This window comes from Leucopleurus acutus (genome assembly GCF_964270905.1).
Source record: "Leucopleurus acutus genome assembly, chromosome: 2".
Taxonomy (NCBI): Eukaryota; Metazoa; Chordata; class Mammalia; order Artiodactyla; family Delphinidae; genus Leucopleurus; species Leucopleurus acutus.
In genome coordinates, this window is record NC_139143.1 from 102714269 (window position 1) to 102736561 (window position 22293).

At 33.9% G+C, this 22293-nt stretch overlaps 1 protein-coding gene across 4 annotated transcripts in view; it reads left to right on the top strand.

Annotated features, from left to right (window-relative positions):
* COL11A1 (collagen type XI alpha 1 chain) overlaps window positions 1–22293 on the top strand; it is a gene marked incomplete at both ends in the record, with an annotated part of 195096 nt that overhangs the window by 23353 nt on the left and 149450 nt on the right. For all 4 annotated transcript variants that reach the window (XM_082832567.1, XM_082832570.1, XM_082832568.1 and 1 more), the window contains 2 exons: window positions 3031–3244; window positions 6338–6500. In XM_082832567.1, the coding sequence (XP_082688693.1) occupies window positions 3031–3244; window positions 6338–6500 (377 nt within the window). The remainder of the gene's footprint in view (window positions 1–3030; window positions 3245–6337; window positions 6501–22293) is intronic.

The window sequence follows — 22293 nt, forward strand, 5'->3', positions numbered from 1 at the left end:
GTGCCTGTGAACTGAATAGAAGCTGTAATTTACAAATTCTTTCTGGCCTCTTTAGAACACCCGCTGTAGGACAGATGCTATGCAAGAAACTGTGTATATTGATCTTTATGTTCATAACCACCTGGAAAGGGGAATATTTAAACCCAAATTATAGATTAGGAGTTAGAAAAGTGAAGTATTTGAATATAATCACAGAACCTGTGGATGATATGAAGCTGAGAGACAGTTTGGGGTTTTTTAGACTAAAGTGGGCTTTTCCCACTATGCCAAATGACCTTCACTCCTCATTTAAAAAACCCTACCAACCACTAAGCTACATCAGAAAGAGATTTTATTTAAACGGAGACATATTCTGCATGGAAATATATCGACCACAAGTTAAAAATTAAAATCAAATAATAAAGTTAATGTGCTTTCTTCATATCGAATGTATTCATGGATGCAGTATCTGTTGAGGTTAAAAGCCCATTTTAAGAATCACTATTGAATCTGATATACTCAGCGTGAATTATGATTATTGTCACATGTATAGGATTTATGTATACACACTTATTAAAGGTAGTAATAACATTTTTTTCTTTAACAACAGTCATTTAACAGAGAGGATGCTTTATTGTTAGTTTGTATTTATAGATTTCAAAACATATTATTTAAGTTGCAAAATTCCACATTTTATCTGGATCATATATACTGATCACTACCATTTTAGATAAAATTTCACATCTTAAGTGGTTGACTTTGTGTTGTTGAACTTATCTCATAGTGAATTCTCTCTGATAAATTTAGTTGGTTATGAACAACTTTGATTAGTATATAATAGGGAGGAATCTAAGGTAGATGTCTAGATTATACTGTGAACATTTTGACATCAAGTCATGATTTTTTAGACAACTAAATTTTCTTTTTTAAAGGTCATAGTGTAAAGATTATAATTAAAACCTTATTGCTTAATTTTAAATTGGGAAATACTTCCGTAATTGAAAGATTTTACTCAGTGTAGTTTGAAGTTGACAATTTTCAAAAGTTGTGTTATATAAACTGGATGATTAAAATTTGTTACAACTTATTTAGCCTTATATGAATATACTATTTTCTGAAATTCCTCTTTTTCTAAATGTCTCTATGTAGATCTTATATCATAATGTTTTTGCAAAAATGAAAAAGATATTGTTTTCTCCACCTCATAATATTTCAGCATCATTTTTCAATGTATGAGATATTTGAAAATTGAGGTATTTAGGGAAAGAAGTCCTGTAATTCTCAACATTTTGAGCTATTCATTTGAAGAAAAAACTTATTTGCTGTGGAGCTTCCTCAATAATAAGCTGAATTACCTAGATTTTTATTTGTAGTATAAGCAGCTAAAAGGTGTTTTTGTTAATTGATGTGTTTTATTACCTTTCAATTTTATACACATGATTATTTTTCTCTATTGATTTTCATGAATATAAAATTGGATATATCTGTGACACAAATCTAATCAAACAAAACTTTCTCTCTCTCTCTTCCTCTCTCTCTCTATATATATTATATCTTTTTTTTTTTTTGCCATGAAAGCAAGGCTTTTATGATATATTTGTGATATAGTGAAGTTGTATTATTGGTAAGTTATTTTAAAAATTAAAATTGAGAATTTTAAATAAACACTTTTTAGTTTGGAGATATCTATCTAGATTCTAGATAGATAGATTAGAACCAAATGGTTAACATTAATTGGCTGTTTTTTTTGTGACATATTCTTATTTACTTTCCACAACATTTTAAATAATTTCCACTTCATAAGACATCTTTCCATGACATTAAGTGGCTGCATAGATTTCCACTATATAAATGTTTCGTATTTTATTTATCCAGTCCCAACCATTGCAGGTGATTTTAACATTTTATCATTATTCATAGTGTTCTGATGAATTGACTTAACAAAATATCTTTACATATAAGTATCCCTATCACCTCTGTAAATTCTTAGAAGTAAAATTGCTAGTCTCCTACAGTCTTTTGAATTTGAATCCATGGCAGTCATATTCATTTATTTTTATTATTTTATACTACTATACATAATAGAATATGGAATGAATGGACTGAATATGGAATCTCTTGGTGTTGGCCCAGATATCATTGATTATATATGCACATATACACCAGTTTTGCATATGGAAAACTTTTTAATTTAAATAATCTCATCCTTCAAATAACAATGCCTGCTTTACTTTTGTCCCAGGGTAGTAAAAGGATTAAATAAGATATATATGTAAAACTATTTTTGAAAAATAGAACCCACAATTTTATATGCAGTGTTTTTATAAAAAATATACAATAGTCATTGCTTAACTACCTGAGATATACTTGTGGTAACCATTTAATTTATATATTTATTTAATAAATGCTTACTAAGAACTTATGTAGATATGGCCCAATGCTGGATATTTGGGATATGATGATGAGAGGGAAAAGAAAAAAAAAAAATTCCTTCTTGAATTTAGAATCAAATTAACCGAGTATCTAAAAGTTCTGACTTACAATGACATAAGCTTTTTATTAGTGAAACTTCATTGTGTGATAGGAAAAACTGCTCAGAAACTCTTTAGCTTGTGAAGAGATGACTAAAAGTGTACCTTCATATGTTGTGTCCTTACAATGCCACTTTAAAGAGAGGATAGATGGCCACAGATTAGATAAGGGCAGAAAATACAAATCTTACACCAGAATTTCTACTTAAGTGTTTTAAAAGTGCTTATTGTGTGTTTGATATTGAACTGGCAGTATGATCTTGTTTCCTAACCATGAATTCAATTTTACATAATACTTGTGCTTTAAATGAGTGGTGGTAAAGTTTGAATACAGCTTCAACAATTGTTTCAGACAAAGATTAATAGAATCCCTTCTCCATTGGTTTTTAAATCTGTATTGTTATTACTGTTTGAACTTTGGTTACTTGTTAAGGCCACTTAGTAAGCTCAAAAAGAATAAGGTGATCAAGGAATAATTTGAAAATTTAGAATTTTTGACTCTTTGGCATTTTCTTCCCAGGAGGAACTTTTCCAGAGGATTTTTCAATATTATTTACAGTAAAACCCAAAAAAGGAATTCAGTCTTTCCTTTTATCTATATATAATGAGCATGGTATTCAGCAAATTGGTGTGGAGGTTGGGAGATCACCTGTTTTCCTATATGAAGACCACACTGGGAAACCTGCCCCAGAAGACTACCCCCTCTTTAGAACTGTTAACATCGCAGATGGAAAGTAAGTAGCACAATAATCCAATGTTTTAGCTGTGTTGAAAACAATTCTTTCATTTGATCATTCAACAAATATTTATATAGTGTGATGCAGGTTTTCTAGGGAGTGGTGATATAGAAATGAACAAAACAATAAAACACCTAATCATACATAGTTTACAGTCTGGGTAGACACATAATGAACAATAAAAACTTACTAATAAATAGTTTATCAGATGGTGATAAGTGAGAGAGAGAGAAAAATATAGCAGTGAAGAGAATAGGGGATGATGGTGGAGAGTGCAGTTTTAAGGAGTGAGGTCAGGGATAGTCTCACTAAGAAGGTGACATGTGAAGGAGGAGGGGTGCATGCCATGCTGATAATTAAAAGCATACTCTTCCAGATGGAGGAAAAGTGAATACACAACCTCTGATTCTGGGTGTGGCTGATTTGGTCTAAGCAACATCAAGGATGCTAGTGTGGCAGAAACAGTGTGGGATGATGAGGATGGAGAATCAGTGGGAGGCCAAATGGTATAACACATTGTAGGCGGTTGTAAACACTTCGGATTTTATTCTAAGTGAAATTGAAAGTCACTGTAGACTTTTTGAGCTGAAGAATGACCTGATTTGACTTCCTTTACCAATCATGTTAATATTGACAATCATAGGAAGCTTTATATAGCATCGATATGTGCTACGTACTGTTCTGAACACTTTATACATAGTCAACTCATTTAATTTTTCACGACTCTTGGAAGAAAATAATATTAATAAACCCATTTTACAGATAAGGTAAGTGAGGCACTGGGAGTTTAAGTAACATATATTTGAAAAGTGGCAGAGATAGGGTTTGAACTCAGGTAGTCGCACTTTCCAGTAACAACCACACTCTTCTCAAAATCATGCTGAATTCTGAATTCTGTGTTGTGAATATTGCCTATCACTTAGGGAGCAGCTAAAGACAAATAAATGTTTATTAAATTTACTCGGTATTTTATTGCTGAATTCAGACTACTAAAAATATTTATCAGAAATATGACATTTGGTTGTAGACATAAGAAAGAAATAGCTGTTCAGGTGGAAAAAAGATTCACACTCAGATTATCATTGTCAGGACCATGGAAAAACCTTCATCTCTGTGCAGGGAAAACTGGGCTTTCATGAGTAATTTACATCATTATCGTTAATAATTCATATGAAAAGTGATGATAGTTCTATGAATGAAAATATATCAGGGGCAGGAATGTAGAGTGTACTGTTTTAGACAGAGCAGTCCTCATTGACATAGTTGCATTGAGCAAAGACATATTGGAAGTGAGAGAGTGGGCATGTGGGGATATAGAGGAGAGCATTCCCTGCAGAGTGAAGAATATGTGAAAGGAACAAGAAAGAGGCAGCGATGGCTGGGATACTGGGAATCAGAAAGCAAAAATTTGGACATGAGATCAGAGACTGACAGGGCGAGGCAAAGTAAGGACTTCAGTTTTTATTGAGAGTATTATATTAGTTTTTAGCAAGACAGAAACTTGATCTGACTTATTTTTTTAAATTGTCACTCTGGTTGCATCAGAGTAGAAGCAGGGACCAGTTAGGAGTCTAGGTGAGAGGCATGGGTACTTGGACAAAGTTGTGAGCCTTTGAATTCTGTGTATACTGTGAATATAGGATTGACAGATTTTCTGATGATATGAATGTGTAGTATGAGAGAAAAAGAATAATTAAGAATGACTCCAAAACTTAGGGTTAATTTAATATTTTGAATATTATATGTGATACCATGATTATGACATTATTATCAGAGCTTAAATTAATTCAACAAAAATATCAAGTTTAGAGTCCTAATCATCTTTCAACAATTGAAAGAATTCATTTTTATTTTCTGTTAATGAAAAGCACATACCCACAATAGTAGAGATGGTTTAATTTAAGACACAGGCTTCTTGGCAGAAACATGTGTAAATTTTACTCTCACAGTATTAAGTGCCTCCTCATATAAATCTTTGCTCAAGTCAAACCAAGCAGATGCCTATGCTAGTTGAAAGTGCTACGGAAAGACCAAAGATTAAGTGTACATGGAAATATACTTGGTCCTCATCAGTAGCCGTGCCAAGTCACATGAAACAGATATTTTAGAAAGCCTCCTGCAACTTTTTGGGTACTTTATTTTATGGATCTAGTCCTAGAAACTTCTGGAATATTAATTTAGCACTTTTCGTTTGGAAAAAAAATAGAGTGGCTTGCAAAATCCAAGTGCGTTCCACTTAGTTGTTTATGTTTGCACCAGATACTGTTAATAAAACCCACCATTTTACAGTATGATTAGGGTATTTATGTTTCCAAAGGGCTGGCCACGTCTCCCCCCAGGTCTGTCATCACTGCCCTGAATTAGCTGGAGCAGTAGCTTCAGAGTGAATTGAGACTCACTCCACACATGCGTTGACTATGCTTTCTTTCAATGTTCCCACTTCCTGCCAACCCTGGAAAGAAGGAGAGATATTGTGTCTCAGTCTTGGATCCTGCCCACAGTAGTGATCTATAACTGTCTTGAAATTGAAGTGGAAAAAGAAAATGAAAGCACTTGAAATAAATGTGCCTAAAGACAGAGAAGCACATTGTGTCTTACAATTAGAACGTTCAGTTGTTCCAGATGGAGCGTTCATTCAATTAGCAGACATACCCTTTTACAGTCTATCTCAGGGGATCTCTCCAGCAGAATTTTTTTAAGTGGAATTCCATTTTGGAAGAAAGCATTTACGTACATAGAAACTATTAATTACTCCATATCCCGCCCCTAATCTCTATCAAATACCGTCATCAGGACATGGTGAGATTAAGCTTTTGTTACAACACAAAGTGAAGCAAAGGATGGTCACTTTCTTATCAACATAGACAGCCAATCCTGCTGTGCATCTTACAGTGCTGGTGTGTCTTTTTGAGTACCTAGCACTGTTCTGGGTTAATAGTAAGTAGTCACCTGTTAACTGATTAATAAATGAGCCTACATTTTGTATACTTTCAGATTATGTGTATAATTTAAAATACATTGTATTTTAATTGTGAATAATGGTTTGGCAACGTCTTTGGAACTTACAAAAGAATTACTTGGCTTTTTAAGGTGGCACCGGGTAGCAATCAGTGTGGAGAAGAAAACTGTGACAATGATTGTTGATTGTAAGATGAAAACCACAAAACCACTTGACAGAAGTGAGAGAGCAATCGTTGACACCAGTGGAATTACAGTTTTTGGAACAAGAATTTTGGATGAAGAAGTTTTTGAGGTAAATCAAACTTTATTTTAAGCTGAATATTATTAAATCAGATGAACTGAGTTAACAGTAACAATCAATATATGCTATAAAGCGAAGTTGTAAACTCTAAAGGGTGACCTACTTTCTTCCCCCGTGGGTGTAGCAGTGATGTTTTCTATTGTTCAGTAAGAGAATGAGTAGACAATGGTGACTGTAACGCCTGGGAAACTTTAACAGAGATTGGTTGATTTAAACACAGGCATGCTATTCTCCTGGGAAGAGCAAATGACTTTCCTCTTAGTACTTTGTATTATTTTCTTTGGAGAAAAGAACATTTTCTTCACTTCCTCCTTTCAGAGATTAATTTAATGAAATGTACAAGTCTGATATTTTGCCTTTCTCTGTTCTTTGTGAATGTTTCCAAGGTAAAATAGAGATACTGCAAAAGATGACCTGTAATTCTAAAAAATCACTATTTTAATAATGTGAAGGTCATGGTAAAAAGCTCCTTTCCAATTATAATTTGCCAGTTATGATAATCACATTCTTTCTTTTAATTCTTCAATCATTGGAAACTCTTGCTTTAATTTTCATTTAGTCAATCATTAACAGAACAAACAGACCAGACCCCATAAAGGGATGCACTCCTGAGATATTAGTCATTACTGAGATGATTGTTTTTATATAATTTCTGAATAATTTATTTTTCAAAGTGTAACAAAGTAAAGCTGTGTAATATATTATGGATTAATAGATAAGTTTTACATGGAAGATTTTCTGTATTCTGTTGAAATGTGTGTGTATATGTATATTTATATATATACACACACACAGATATGTACACATAGAGATGTACACACACACACACACACACACACACACACACACACACAGTATGTATTTTCAAAAAAAGCAATGTAAATTCAGAGGGTCAGTAGAATATTGCGTCCCTGTACTTAGTTATATAATCTATGGCATAATTTTAAATATAATTAATATTTGTGACATTTTCAGATTATTTGGGATTCTATTTGTTTTTGAGTTTCTGCATTAGTATGCACCTAAGCCTTTGACTCTAAACAAAATGTTTTAACACATCATATCATGCTAAATTAATGACAGACTGATTCAGGCAATGTACAATAATATAGTCTCAGATCTCTGATATCAGGCATTGATTGCACACAAATGATAAATCAGTATTTATTTATTAGATGCATGAATATTATAAACAAATAAAATTTTAGGCTTACAAAGTTCTATTTTAAAAGTAAACTCTTCATGAACATCAGTTTCACAAACTAAACTTATTTTTGTAATATCCAAATCCTTATTTTCCTGGAACATAAATGAGTAATATGGAAGAAATATATCAGTGGATGGTTTCATTTCATACATTAGTTTAATCTATTGCTGTACGTATTCACAGAGCCCATGGAAGTTAACAGAAATGAAAAGTAGAATTTTTTTGTCATAAGTGATTAGAACATATAAAGAGGAAATATAGAAGAGAAAATATACAAATTAATATTAATTAATTAATCCTCAAAATTTACTGGCGCTGAAATATAATATTTGATGTATGTACATGTTGATTAGATTTTCTTCATACAGTTTCGTAGCATTGAGACTTCTATTTTTACCTGAACTTACTTCTAGGTGAATATCATTTAACTTTTATTTTTTACTCCACTCCAATACACATACCAAAACAGACTATACTCCACCTTCTTTCCCATATACTACACTCGGGCTCACTGGGGTCCAGTTTAGAGTTTTCAAGTATAGTTACAGACTATCACAGTAAGTTCTTTTTTCAAAATAAATAGTTGAACCTGATGTTGCATATTAAAAAATACGTAATAAATTCCTCTGTGTTTCAGAGGCTGATTATGGTATCAACAACTAAAACACATAAAGATGATTTCCTTAAAATATTTCCATGTTTTCTTTTTTTTACATCTTCACTGGAGCACAACTGCCCTACAATGGTGTGTTACCTTCTGCTTTACAACAAAGTGAATCAGCCATACATACACACACATCCCCATATCTCTTTCCTCCTGCATCTCCCTCCCTCCCACCCTCCCCATCCCACCCCTCGAGGTAGTCACAAAGCACCAAGCTGATCTCCCTGTGCCGTGCGGCTGCCCCCCACCAGCTATCGATTCTACACCTGGTAGGTTATATATGTCCATGCCACTCTCTCACTTTGTCCCAGCTTACCCTTCCCCCTCCCCATGTCCTCAAGTCCATTCTCTACTAGGTCTGTGTCCTTAGTCCTTATTCCCGTCCTGCCCCTAGGTTCTTCATAACCATTTTTTTTTTTTTTAGATTCCATATATATGTGTTAGCATACAGTATTTGTTTTTCTCTTTCTGACTTACTTCACTCTGTATGACAGACTCTAGGTCCATCCACCTCACTACAAATAACTCAATTTCATTTCTTTTTATGGCTGAGTAATATTCCATTGTATATATGTGCCACATCTTCTTTACCCATTCATCTGTCGATTCCATGTGTTTTCAACCACTGCTAACCCAAATACCTCTAGCCAAGAGGCATCTAGTAAATAACCAAAGACAAAGGTACTGGAAGCAAAGATTATTGTTATTCTCTTTGATTAATTCTTAACTTTCTAATATATAAACCATATTCTAAATCTTGAAGTAACTTCAGCTGTTTATTTCGAAAACCTCTATTAAACCTCTAGAAAAATAATCTTTAAAAGACTCATTAATGAAACCTTTAGTGAGTATGACAGTGGGTAGCAAAAATAAGTTTATTAAGCTGCTTCGCATCTTGGAGTTTCATGAAAACCTCTGGAACTTTAAATATAACATTTATTTTATATGAAGTGCAGTTAGTTTTGAAAAAGCAAATGCAGAACCTTCACTTTTAGGTTTATCTTGTACCATCTTTGATCAATTAAATAGGGAAACTATTTTTACTTAATAAAATATTGGGAAGGCTTTAGAATAAGAATGTTTGAATTGGATGAAAATTTGTATTTATCTAATCCGCATATCAGAATAGTCATCATACATAAATTCAGGTCTTACTTCCTAAAGTGTATTATTGTATGGCTATATAAAATTTTAAAAACAATGTAGTCTTCTCCACTTGATCAAATGCTATGAAGAAAGTAAATGATTCAGACACACAGATTTTTAAATCGGAATAAAATTTTCTGACTCCTTTTGTGAAATTAGTTCATCTTATCTGAATACGTTTTTAATATATCTTTCCCTAAAATTTACTCAAATATTTTTCCTTTCATTTTGGTTTGTGTTATGGTACCTATATAGATTTTTGAATCTTTGCAACTAAGTGTTTAAAAATCGAACTAAAAATGGCAGGAGATAGGAATGGTACCATGTTTGCATTATTTTAGTGTTTGATAAACAGTTGTAGTGATGAAGATGACATAAAAACACCAGTGATTTATTAATCTGAAAACTGAAAATATTACTTCTTTGGAAATAGTATCATTCCACTTTAGATGAAAATTTGTTTAGTGTATCTAATTTTGTCTGTATATGACCCTACATTTATGCAATGGTAATGTTAATGGCAATAAATGCTAAAAATGTCCATATTTGAATTGCAATCTGAAGAGTTTAAAAAATTCACCAATAAACAGATGAAAGCAAAACTGGAAATATTTTAAAAAGTATGATGAAGTGGGCTTCCCTGGTGGTGCAGTGGTTGAGAGTCCGCCTGCCGATGCAGAGGACACGGGTTCGTGTACCGGTCCGGGAGGATCCCACATGCCGCGGAGCGGCTGGGCCCGTGAGCCATGGCCGCTGGGCCTGCGCGTCCGGAGCCTGTGCTCTGCGGCGGGAGAGGCCGCAGGGGTGAGAGGCCCACGTACTACCAAAAAAAAAAAAAAAAAGTATGATGAGTTAGTTTATATGAAAATGCCAAAATGAATATATAGGCCCATAATTCAGACTATATAATTTCAGCATAGCAGAGTGAATCTAAGAATTGATTCTGGAATGAGAAAAATCTGATTTTGAATGCCAGTACCTAGCTTAATTATGTTTGTCTGTGCAATAAATTTTGCTGGTTTTAATTTCTCAGTCTTCAAATGGGAATAGTAATATAATCTCTCTCAAGTATTTATAAAAAATTGAATTTATGTATATAAAGTGCTTAAAATACTAGTATTTCATTTATATATATGGTTATATGTTATGTGTTAATTTACTTATGCACTAATATGTAGTTTTCTTCATTATTATAACTTCTTTTTTATCTTACAACTCTGACTTTTTAAATATTCTTATACATTTTGATACGAGTGAGCAACAATGATCCATATATCACAAGTCCTTAGTGGTCTGACTTGTAAACGAACTGCTTCTTTCTGGGCTACTGCTTGTTTACAAGGTACCCTGTGGGAATTAGATAAATTTGCCTTTTCTAGACAGAGGTAGCACCTGGATATGGACCTTAGTGAGTGGAACATGGTCTGAGGGGATGAATATTTTCATGCAGGCACAAAATATCCAACCAACCGTAGTCGACAGCCTTGGTTTGTTCTAGTTTAATAATACACTTCAAAAATGTGAAGAAAAGCTAAATTAGAAGAAGAGCCACACTGTCTATACTGATTATTAATAAAATTACTTTTGGAGTCTTATAAAGAGGAAATTTTTTTTACTAAATATCAAGTTGTAGCCATTATAACTCCAGTTTTCAAAGCATTGCTATTTCCATCTTATTTTTCTTTTTTAATGAATTAAAGTGGGTTATTCCAAGTCTTTTATATTTTTAACAATTATCTATCTTTGGGCAGATTGTTTCTTTCTTTTGAAGCAATAAGAGAAATATGAGGGCAATTTGAGTGGAAAAGCTGGTTGATGAAATTTTTCATTTTTTCAAACTTCTCAGAAGAGATTTTTGCATTCAATTTTCTTTGGAGAAATTAATGAATAATAATTTATAAAAGCTATACTATTTCAATAGTTCTTCAAGGCCTGAAAACTTACCTTAAAGTAATAATAGCCATCTCAAATATTTTGTTAAGAATTTGATTATTGACTTGTGATGTCCATGTGTCATTTTACTGCATATATTTTCCAAGGTACATACTTAAAAAAAAATTGTATGCTAGTAGACGTAGTTTTTGTATAGAACAGCATGATAGAATGCAGGTAGCTTTCCCATTTACCTACCTTTCCCAGTCTAGATGCATTTAGGTCATAGTCCTTGAGACTTTTTTCTCTGTTTATCAAGGTATAATTGAAGTACAATAAGTTGCAAACATCAAAAGTGTACCATTTAATCAGTTGCGGCATATGTATATACCTCTGAAATCAACATCATAATCAAGAAAATAAACATTGCCATCACACCCAGAGGAAGTGTCCTCCTGCATTTTTATGATCCATCTCTTCTCCCACCCTAACCCCAGGCAATCACTAATTTGCTTTTTATCACTATAGCTTATTTGTTCTAGAATTTTTATAAATGGAATTGTGTTGAATGCACTCTTTAGCTTGGCTTTTTTTCTGTCAGCATACCATTTTTGAGATTTATCCATGCCTTCATATATATCTTTATTTTGCTTATTTTTCTGAACAGTATTCCAATGTATGAATAAACCACAATTTCTTCATCCACCTATTCTGTTAGAAGGCATTTGGATTATTTCCAGATTTTGGCTACTGCATATAAAGCTCTTGTGAACAATCATGTATAAATTTCGTGTGGGCATTTATTTTTATACCTAGAAGTGGAATGCTTGAGTTATTTGGCAGGTGCATGTTTAACTTAATTAAAAAAAAAACAACTGAACTGTCAAATTGTGTTCCAAAGTGACATTAATCATTTTACACTCCCTCCAGCAGTGAATGAGAGTTCCACTTGTTCTGCATCCTTGTCAACCCTTTATCTGGTCAGTCCTTTAAATTTTAGCCATTCTAAGTGGTTATGTACTAGTGTTTCATTGTGGTTTTAACTGGCATTTCCCTGATGGCAGATGATGATAAGCATATTTTCAGGTTTTTATTGGCCATTTATGCATCTTCTTTTGTGAGGTGTCTTGCCCATTAAAAAAAATGTCTGCTATATTCTGATTATGACATTTTAAGAGTTCTTTATGTATCATGCATACACTTTAAAAAAATAATTAATTGATTAATATATTTATTTTTGGCTGCGTTGGGTCTTTGTTGCTCTCTAGTTTCAGTGCACGGGCGTCTCATTGCCGTGGCTTCTTTTGTTGCAGCATGAGCTCTAGGTGCGCGGGCTTCGGTAGTTGTGGCACATGGGCTCAGTAGTTGTAGCTCACAGGCTGTAGAGCGCAGGCTAAGTAGCTGTGTCACACAGGTTTAGTTGCTCCACGGCATGTGAGATCTTCCTGGACCAGGGCTCGAACACGTGTCCCCTGCATTGGCAGGCGGATTCTTAACCACTGCACCACCAGGGAAGTCCCATGCATGCACTTTGACAGGTATGTGCAAATAACTTTTCCAGCATGTGGCTTGCCTTTTTATTTTCTTAATGATGTCTTTCAAAGTGTGAATACTTTTCATTTTGATAAAGTTCAGTTTATCAGTTTTGTTTTTCATGTTTTATACTTTTTGTGTTCTAAGAAACCTTTACCTACACCAAAATCACAAGATCTCCTGCTATTAGACATGTTGAAGTTTTACGTTTTACACATAGGTCATGCCTCATTTTGAGTTAATATTTGTGTATGGCATGAGGTAAATGTCAGCACTGATTGTTTTTACATAAGGATATCCACTTCATCTAGCATCCTTTATTAAAAAAATGTTTCCTTTTATTCATTGGATTATCTTGGCTTCTGTGTTAGAAATCAGTTGGCTACATATGAGTAAATCTCTTACTGAACTCTCAACTATCCCATTCCATTGATTTATTTGTCTCTCTTTTCACTGATACCAAATCATCTTGATTACAGTAATTTTATAGGATGTTGGAAATCAGGTGAGGTAACTGCTCCAACTTTTACTCTTTGTAAACATTACTTTATTTAATTTAGGTTATCTGCACTCTGCATAAGTTTTAGAATAAGCTTGTCAATTTCTAAAATAAAATTAAGGTTTTAATTGGGATTGCATTTAAGTGATAGAGCAAAATGAAGAGAATTGATATTTTAACAAACATTGAGTTTTCCATTTTCTGAGTGTGGTGTGACTTTTCATTAATTTTGGTCTTCTTTAATTCCACTCACAATGTTTCCTAGTTTTCAGTGTAGACATTGTGGACATCTTTTATTCATTTTGTTCTTAGGTTGTTTTTATTTTTATTTTTTTGATGCTATAGTAAATAAAATCATTTTTAATTTTACCTTTCAATATCTTGTTGCTATTATATAAAAACACAATAGGTTTTAAAAATATTAACATTGTATCCTCCAAACTTGTTAGATTCATTTTAATAAATGAGTTATTTCAGGTATTTTTTAAATGCAAATAATCATGCTATCTGCAAACAGGGACCTTTCACTACTTTCTATTTTTACACCTTTTATTTATTTTTCCTATGACAATGGATAGGACCTCCACCAAAATGTTGAATGGAAGTGATGAAACAGGCATTCTTATTTTTTTGTTTTTCTGTTCTCATGTAAATAAATATTCAGTCTTCAACTATTAAGTATGATGTTGGTTGTAAGTGTTCAATGTAAATTTATCAGTTTGAAAATGTTCACTACTTGTCTTAGTTCCCTAAAAGTTTTTTATCATGAATGTACATTGAATTTTGTTAAATGCTTTTTATGTTTTTATTGCAATGATAATTTTCTTTTCTGTTAGCATATTGAATTTTATTGATTGATTTTCAAATGTTTAAAATCAACTTTTCATTCCTTAGGTAGACCCCACTTGGACATGATATATTATTCTTTTTATATAGTGTTGGATTTGATTTGCTAAAAATTCTTTAGGATTTTGAGCCTTTATTAATGAGAGGTATTATTGGTATATGATGCTCTATATTTGTAATGTCTTTGTCAAGTTTTGGTGTTAGGATAATATTGTCCTCATAAAATGATTTAGAAAGTGATCTCATCTGTTTTCTGAAAAATTTTTTGTATGGTTGATGTTGTTTCTTTCTTGAATGCTGCATAGAATTCACCAGTGAAAATGTCAGGTGTCAGAGTTTGCTTTTTAGAAACTTTTAAAACATATTTAATTTCATTCCTAGATATAGGTTAATTATTTTTTTCTGATTTTTAAAACATCAATTTTGATAAATTTTACATTTAAAGAAATTTTTCTAGGTCAGTAAGTTGTTGAATTTGTTGGCATAAAGTTGCTTGTAGTATTTTCTTGTCTACATTTAATGTCTGTAAGATTACTGGTGGTAACTACTTTTCATTCCAGATAATAATGATCTGTATTCCTTCTTTTTTTCTTAGATCAATCAGTTTAAGTAGGCCCTTGAAAATTTTGTTGATATTTTTAACAAATCATATTTGGCTCTTTTTATTATCTCTCTTAACTGACCTCTTTTCTATTCCATTATTGTTGTTCTCTCTATCCTAAATTTGGAAGAGGAAAATCTTTTTTCTGGTCTTGCAAAGCAGAAAGTCATTATTTTCAGATCCATTATTTGCCAGTATAAACATTTAAAACTATACATTTCTCTTTAAAAAGTTTTAGCTTCATCCCATAAATGTGTTATACACATTTTTTTATGGACATTCAGTTAAAATAGTTCCTAATTTCTAGTGTCTAGATACCTGTTTTTCTTAGATTGCTTATTATTATTGATGTTTAATTTAATTCTATTTCTGTCTTACAGTAAACTTGCTGTGATCTCATTCCATTCAGATTTATTTACAGTCGTTTGATGGTCCAGCTTGTAGTCAGTCTATCTTGGTGAATGTAGCACATGTCTTTAATAAAAAATGTGTTGTGCAATTGTTAGACTGAGTGCTTTACAGTTTCAATTAGCTGTTTTGAAGTCTCTTTTTTAGAGTTTTAACAACTGGGTTATCTCAGAGTTGGCATTTGTTTATTATCTTTTAAAAATGATTTATTAATATATTTTATTTCTTTAGAGCTCTTTTAGGTTCACAAAAAAATTGAGTGAAAATTATAGGGAGTTTCCATATAGCCTTGTGTGCACACACACGCAGCTTCCCCCACTAGCAACATCCCTACCAGAGTGGCACATTTGTGGCAGTGGATGAATGTATATCAACACATCATTATCAGCCAAAATCCATAGTTTATATTAGGGTTTGGTACATTCTGCGTGTTTTGCAAATGTATAATGGCATGTATTCACCAATACATGTACACAGTAGTATCTTACGAAATGGTTTCATGCCCTAAAAATTCTCTGTGCTCCACCTATTCATTGCCCCCTCTCCCCTAAGCTCTTCCGCTTAGGGGAGTTTTTACTGGCTGCTTAGTTTTGCTTTTTCCAGGATGTCATATAGTTGGAATCATACAGTTTTTAGTCTTTTCATGTCAGCTCCTTTCACTTAGTAACATGCATTTACATTCCCTCCATGTCCTTCATGGCTTGATAGCTCATCTCTTTTTAGTAGTGACTAATATTCCACTGTTTGAATGTATCTCAGTTTATTTATCCATTCATCTACTGAAGGACCTACTGATTGTTTCCAAATTTTGGTAACTATGAATAAATCTGTTGTAAACAACTGTGTGCAGGTTTTCTTGTGGATATGTTTTCAATCTCTTAGGGTAAATACCATGGAGCATAATTGCTGGATCATATGGTATGGGTATGCTTCGTTGTATAAGAAATTGGCAAACTGCCTTCCAAAGGGACTGTACTATCTTGCATTATCACCACAATGAATGAAAGTTATTGCTTCACAGTTTTGGCACTATTTGGATGTTGTCCATTCTGATAGGTACATAGTAGTATCTCATTTTAGTTTGCATTTCCCTGATGACACGTTGAACGCCTTTTCATATATGCTTACTTGCCATCTGTATATCTTCTTTGCTGATGTGTCTGTGAAGGTCTTTTGCCCATTTTTTAAGCAGGTTATAGTTGAATTTTAAATGTTCTTTGTATGTTTTGGAGAAGAGTTCTTTATCATTTGTGTCCTTTGCAGGTACTTTCTCGCAGTTTGGCTAGTCTTCTCATTCCCTTGACATTGTATTTCACGGAGTAAAAGTTTTTAATTTTAATGAAGTGCAGCTTATCAATTATTTCTTTCATGCATTATGCCTTTGATGTGATAGCTAAAAAGTCATTGCCATACCCAAGGTCATCTAACCTTTCTTATATGTTATCTTCTGGGAGTTTTATAGTTTTGCATTTTACATTTAGATCAATGATATATTTTGAGTTAATTTTTGTGAAGGGTGTGAGGTTTGTGTTTAGATTCAGTTTTTTGCATGGGGATTTCCAGTTGTTCTAGTAATATTTGTTGAAACGACTGTCTTTACTCCATTGTATTGTCTTTGTTTGCTCCTTTGTCAAAGATAAGTTGACTGTACTTATATGGGTCTACTTCAGGGCTCTGTATACTGTTCCATTGATCTATTTGTCTGTTCTCTCACGAATACCACATTGTCTTGAGTACTGTAGCTTTATAGTAAGTCTTGAAGTCAGGTGGTGTCAGTTCTCCACCTTTGTTTTACTCGTTCAGTACTGAGTTGGCTATTCTGGGCCTTTTGCCTCTTATTATAAATTTTAGAATCAGTTTGACAATACTCACAAAATTTCCTGGGATTTCTTTTAACTTATTTTTTTGGCTGCATTGGGTTTTTTTGTTTTGTTTTTTTGTGTTTTTTTTTTTGCGGTACGCGGGCCTCTCACCGCTGTGGCCTCTCCCGTTGCGGAGCACAGGCTCCGGACGCGCAGGCTCAGCGGCCACGGCTCACGGGCCCAGCCGCTCCGCGGCATGTGGGATCCTCCCGGACCGGGGCACGAACCCGCGTCCCCTGCATCGGCAGGTGGACTCTCAACCACCGCGCCACCAGCGAAGCCCTGCATTGGGTTTTCATTGCTGCAAACGGGCTTTCTCTGGTTGAGGTGAGCGGGGACTACTCTTTGTTGCTTCTTATTGCGGTGGCTTCTTTTGCTGTGGAGCACGGGCTCTAGGCACACAGGCTTCAGTAGTTGTGGCACGCAGGCTCAGCAGTTGTGGCTCGCGGGCTCTAGAGCACAGGCTCAGTAGTTGTGGCACACGGGCTTAGTTGCCCCGCAGTATGTGGAATCTTCCCGACCAGGGCTCAAACCCATGTCCCCTGCATTGGCAGGTGGATTCTTAACCACTGCACCACCAGGGAAGTCCATTTCCTGGGATTTTAACTGGGAGAGTTGACTCTATAGATCAAGTTGGGACAACCTTACATCTTCGCAATACTGAGTCTTTCTATCTGTGAAAATGGAATATTTCTCAATTATTTAGTACTTCTGATATTTCATCAGCATTTTGTAGTTTTCCTCATGTAAATCTTCTTCATATTTTGTTATTGTTTTCAATTTCACTCATTTCAGCTCTAATTTTTATCATTCTTTTCTTCTGCTTATTTTGGAATTAACTTGCTCTTCCTTTTCTAGTTTTCTAAGGTGGAAACTTAGATGATTGATTTTCAATTTTTCTTCTTTTCTAGTATTTGCATTCAATGTTAGAAATTTCTCTGTGACAACTGCTTTTGCTGCAACCTACACATTTTGATAAGTTGTGTTTTTATTTTCATTTAGTTCAAAAATATTTTAAAACTTTCTTTGAGATAGCACCATTGACTCGTGTTATTTGGAAGTTGTAGTTTATTCTCCAAGTTTTTTTAAACTTTACAGACATCTTTCTGTTATTGATCTCTAGTTTAATTTCACTGTGTTCTAAGGGCTGATATCATATGATTCTATTCTTTTAAATTGATTAAAGTGTGTTTTATGGCCCAGAATGTGGTCTGTTTTTGTGAATGTTCCATGTCAGCTTAAGAAAAATGTGTAATCTGATGTTGTGGATAAAGAAGTGTATACATGTCAATTATATCCACTTGACTGATAGTGCTGTTGAGTTCAACTATGTCCTTACTAGTTTTCTGTAGCTGGATCTGTTGATTTCTGGTAGAAGGGTGTTAAACTTTCCAACTATGATATTAGATTACTCTATTTCTTCTTGCAGTTATATCAGTTTTTGCCTCATTTTTTATACTTTGATATTCTGTTGTTAGGCACATACACATTAAGGACTATTATTCTTGGACTATTGACTCCTTTATCAGTATGTAATATCTCTATCTCTGATAACTTTTCTTGTTCTGAAGTCTACTGTGCCTAAATTAATATAGCTATTCTTACTTTCTTTTGATTAGTGATAATATGGTATATCTTTTCCATCCCTATACTTTTTTCTTTTTTTTTTGGAGTACAGTTGCTTTACTGTATTGTGTTAGTTTCTGCTGGACAGCAAAGTGAATCAGCCATACATATACATATATCCTCTTCCTTGGATTTCTTTCCCATTTAGGTCACCACAGAGCATTGAGTAGAGTTCCCTGTGCTATACAGTCTATTCTCATTAGTTATCTATTTTATACATAGTAGTGTATATATGTCAATCTCAATTTCCCAGTCCATCTCACCCCCTTCCCCTCTTGGTATCCAGATGTTTGTTCTCTAAATTGTGTCTCTATTTCTGCTTTGCATATAAGTTCATCTATACCATTTTTCTAGATTCCACATATATGCATTAATATATGGTATTTGTTTTTCTCTTTCTGACTTACTTAACTCTGTATGACAGTCTCTAGGTCCATCCACATCTCTGCAAATGACCCAGTTTCATTCCTTTTTATGGCTGAGTAATATTTCATTGTATATATGTACCACATCTTCTTTATGCATTTCTCTGTTGATGGTCACTTAGGTTGCTTCCATGTCCTGGCTATTGTAAACAGTGCTGCAATGAACATTGGGGTGCATGTATCTTTTTGAATTATGGTGTCTCCATCCCTATACTTTTAATCTATATGTGTCTTTATATTGAAAGTAGGTTTCTTGTAAACAAAATATTGGGCCTTGTTTTTTGATCCACTCTGACAATCTCTGTCTTTTAGTGGGTATATTTGGACCACTGATGTTTAAAATGATTATTGATATAGATGAATTTACATCCACCATATTTGCTACTGTTTTCTATTTGCTGCCCTTTATTTTTGTTCATATTTGTCTTCTATTACTTTTCTGCCTTCTTTTTTGGTTTAAATTGAGCATTTTTTATGATTCCATTTTCACTATTTTCTTGGCATATCAATTATACTTCTTTTATTACTTATTTTAGTGGTTACCCTATGATTTGCAATATACATTTACAACTAATCCAAGTCCACTTTCAAAAAATACTATACTATTTCACAGGTAGTACAAGTTACCTTATAATAATAATGTAATCCTTATTCCTCCCTGCTATCTTCCTGTACACTTTAAATCTTCTATAAGTTACTTATAATACCTAATACAGTGTAAATGTTATGTAAATAGTTGTAAATACAATGAAAATGTTATGTAAGTAGTTACACGCATGCAGCAAATTCAAGTTTTGCTTTTTGGAACTTTCTGGAATTTTTTTTCTAAATGTTCTTGATCCACAGTTAGTTGAATTCATGGATGAGGAGCCTCTGGATACAGAGGGGCAACTGTGTGTGTGTGTGCATTTTATATATATATATATATATATATATATATATATATATATATATAATTTTGAACAAACTGAAACAGATCAATTAAGAATAAGAAAAATAAAAATTTCTGTTTTACCTTTATTCTTTCTCCCATTCTGTTTTTCATTATCTGGTTTCTCTGAATTATATCATCTTTCTTTTCTCTGAAGAACTTCTTTTTAAATTGCTTGAGAGACAGGTCTACTGCCAGCAAATTCCCTCAGTGTTTGGCCGAGAAAGTATTGTGCTTTCACTTTTGAAGGGTAATTTTGCAGGGTACAGAATTGTAGCTTGTTGTTTTTTTTTCTCTCAAGACTTTAAATATTTCACTCTACTCTCTTTTTGCTTGTATAGTTTCTAAAGAGAAGTCAGATGTAATTACTGTTGATACCTTTGTATCTCTGTAGGTAAGGTGTTTTTTTCATCTGATTTTTTGAAAATTTTTTTATTATTGATTATCTGAAGTTTGGATATGACGTGCCTAGGTGTCAGAGGTTTTTTGGGCATTTATGCAGCTCCTGGTTCTCTGTTCTTCCTGGATCTTTGAAGGGTGTCTGATATTAATTTGTGCAAATTTTCAGTCATTATTGCTTCACATGTTACTCTGTTTCTTTCTCTTTCTTTTTCTGGTATTCCCATTATGTGTATGTTATATCATTTGTAGTTGTCCCACAGTTCTTGGATATTCTGTTCTGTTCTGTTTGATTTTTTTTTAAATCTTCTTCTTTTTTGCTTTTCAGTTTTGGAAGTTTCTATTGTTATATCCTCAATCTCAGAGATCTTTTCTGAGCCATGTCTGGTCAACCAATAAACCCATCAAAGACATTCTTGTTCCTATTACCATTTTCTTAATTATTATGGGTTTCTTTTTGTAGGTCCTTTTCTTCTCTTGTGTTTCCCACTTAGAGAAGTTCCTTTAGCATTTGTTGTAGAGCTAGTTTGGTGGTGCTGAATTCTCTTAGCTTTTGCTTGTCTGTAAAGCTTTTGATTTCTCCATTGAATCTGAATCAGATCCTTGCTGGCTAGAGTGATCTTGGTTGTAGGTTCTTCCCTTTCATCACTTTAAATATATCATGCCACTTCCTTCTGGCTTGTAGAGTTTCTGCTGAGAAATCAGCTGTTAACCTTATGGGAGTTCCCTTGTATGTTATTTGTTGTTTTTCCCTTGTTGCTTTCAGTAATTTTTCTTTGTCTTTAATTTTTGTCAATTTGATTACTATGTGTCTCGGCTTTTTATCCTTGGGTTTATCCTGCCTGGGACTCTGTGCCTCCTGGGCTTGGAAGGCTATTTCATTTCCCATGTTAGGGAAGTTTTCGACTATAATCTCTTCAAATATTTTTCTTGGGTCCTTTCTCTCTCTCTTCTCCTTCTGGGACCCTATAATGCGAATGTTGGTGCGTTTAATGTTGTCCCAGAGGTCTCTTAGGCTGTCTTCATTTCTTTTCATTCTTTTTTCTTTATTCTATTCCACGGCAGTGAATCTCACCATTCTGTCTTCCAGGTCACTTATCCATTCTTCTGCCTCAGTTATTCTGCTATTGATTCCTTCTAGTGTATTTTTCATTTCAGTTATTGTATTGTTTATCTCTGTTTGTTTGTTCTTTAATTCTTCTAGGTCTTTGTTAAACATTTCTTGCATCTTCTCAATCTTTGCCTCCATTCTTTTTCTGAGGTCCTGGATCATCTTCACTATCATTATTCTGAATTCTTTTTCTGGAAGGTTGCCTATCTCCACTTCATTTAGTTGTTTTTCTGGGGTTTTATCTTGTTTCTTCATCTGGTACATAGCTCTCTGCCTTTTCATCTTGTCTATCTTTCTGTGAATGTGGTTTTCGTTCCACAGCCTGTAGAATTGTAGTTCTTCTTGCTTCTGCTGTCTGCCCTGTTGGATGAGGCTATCTAAGAGACTTGTGCAAGCTTCCTGATGGGAGGGACTGGTGGTGGGTGGAGGGGTGGGCAGAGCTCAGTAGAATTTTAATCCAATTGTCTGCTGATGGGTGGAGCTGTGTTCCCTCCCTGTTGGCTGTTTGGCCTGAGGTGACCCAGCACTGGAGCCTACCCAGCTCTTTGGTGGGGCTAATGGAGGACTCTGGGAGGGCTCATGCCAAGGAATACTTCCTAGAACTTCTGTTGCCAGTATCCTTGTCTGCATGGTGAGCCACAGCCAGCCCCCGCC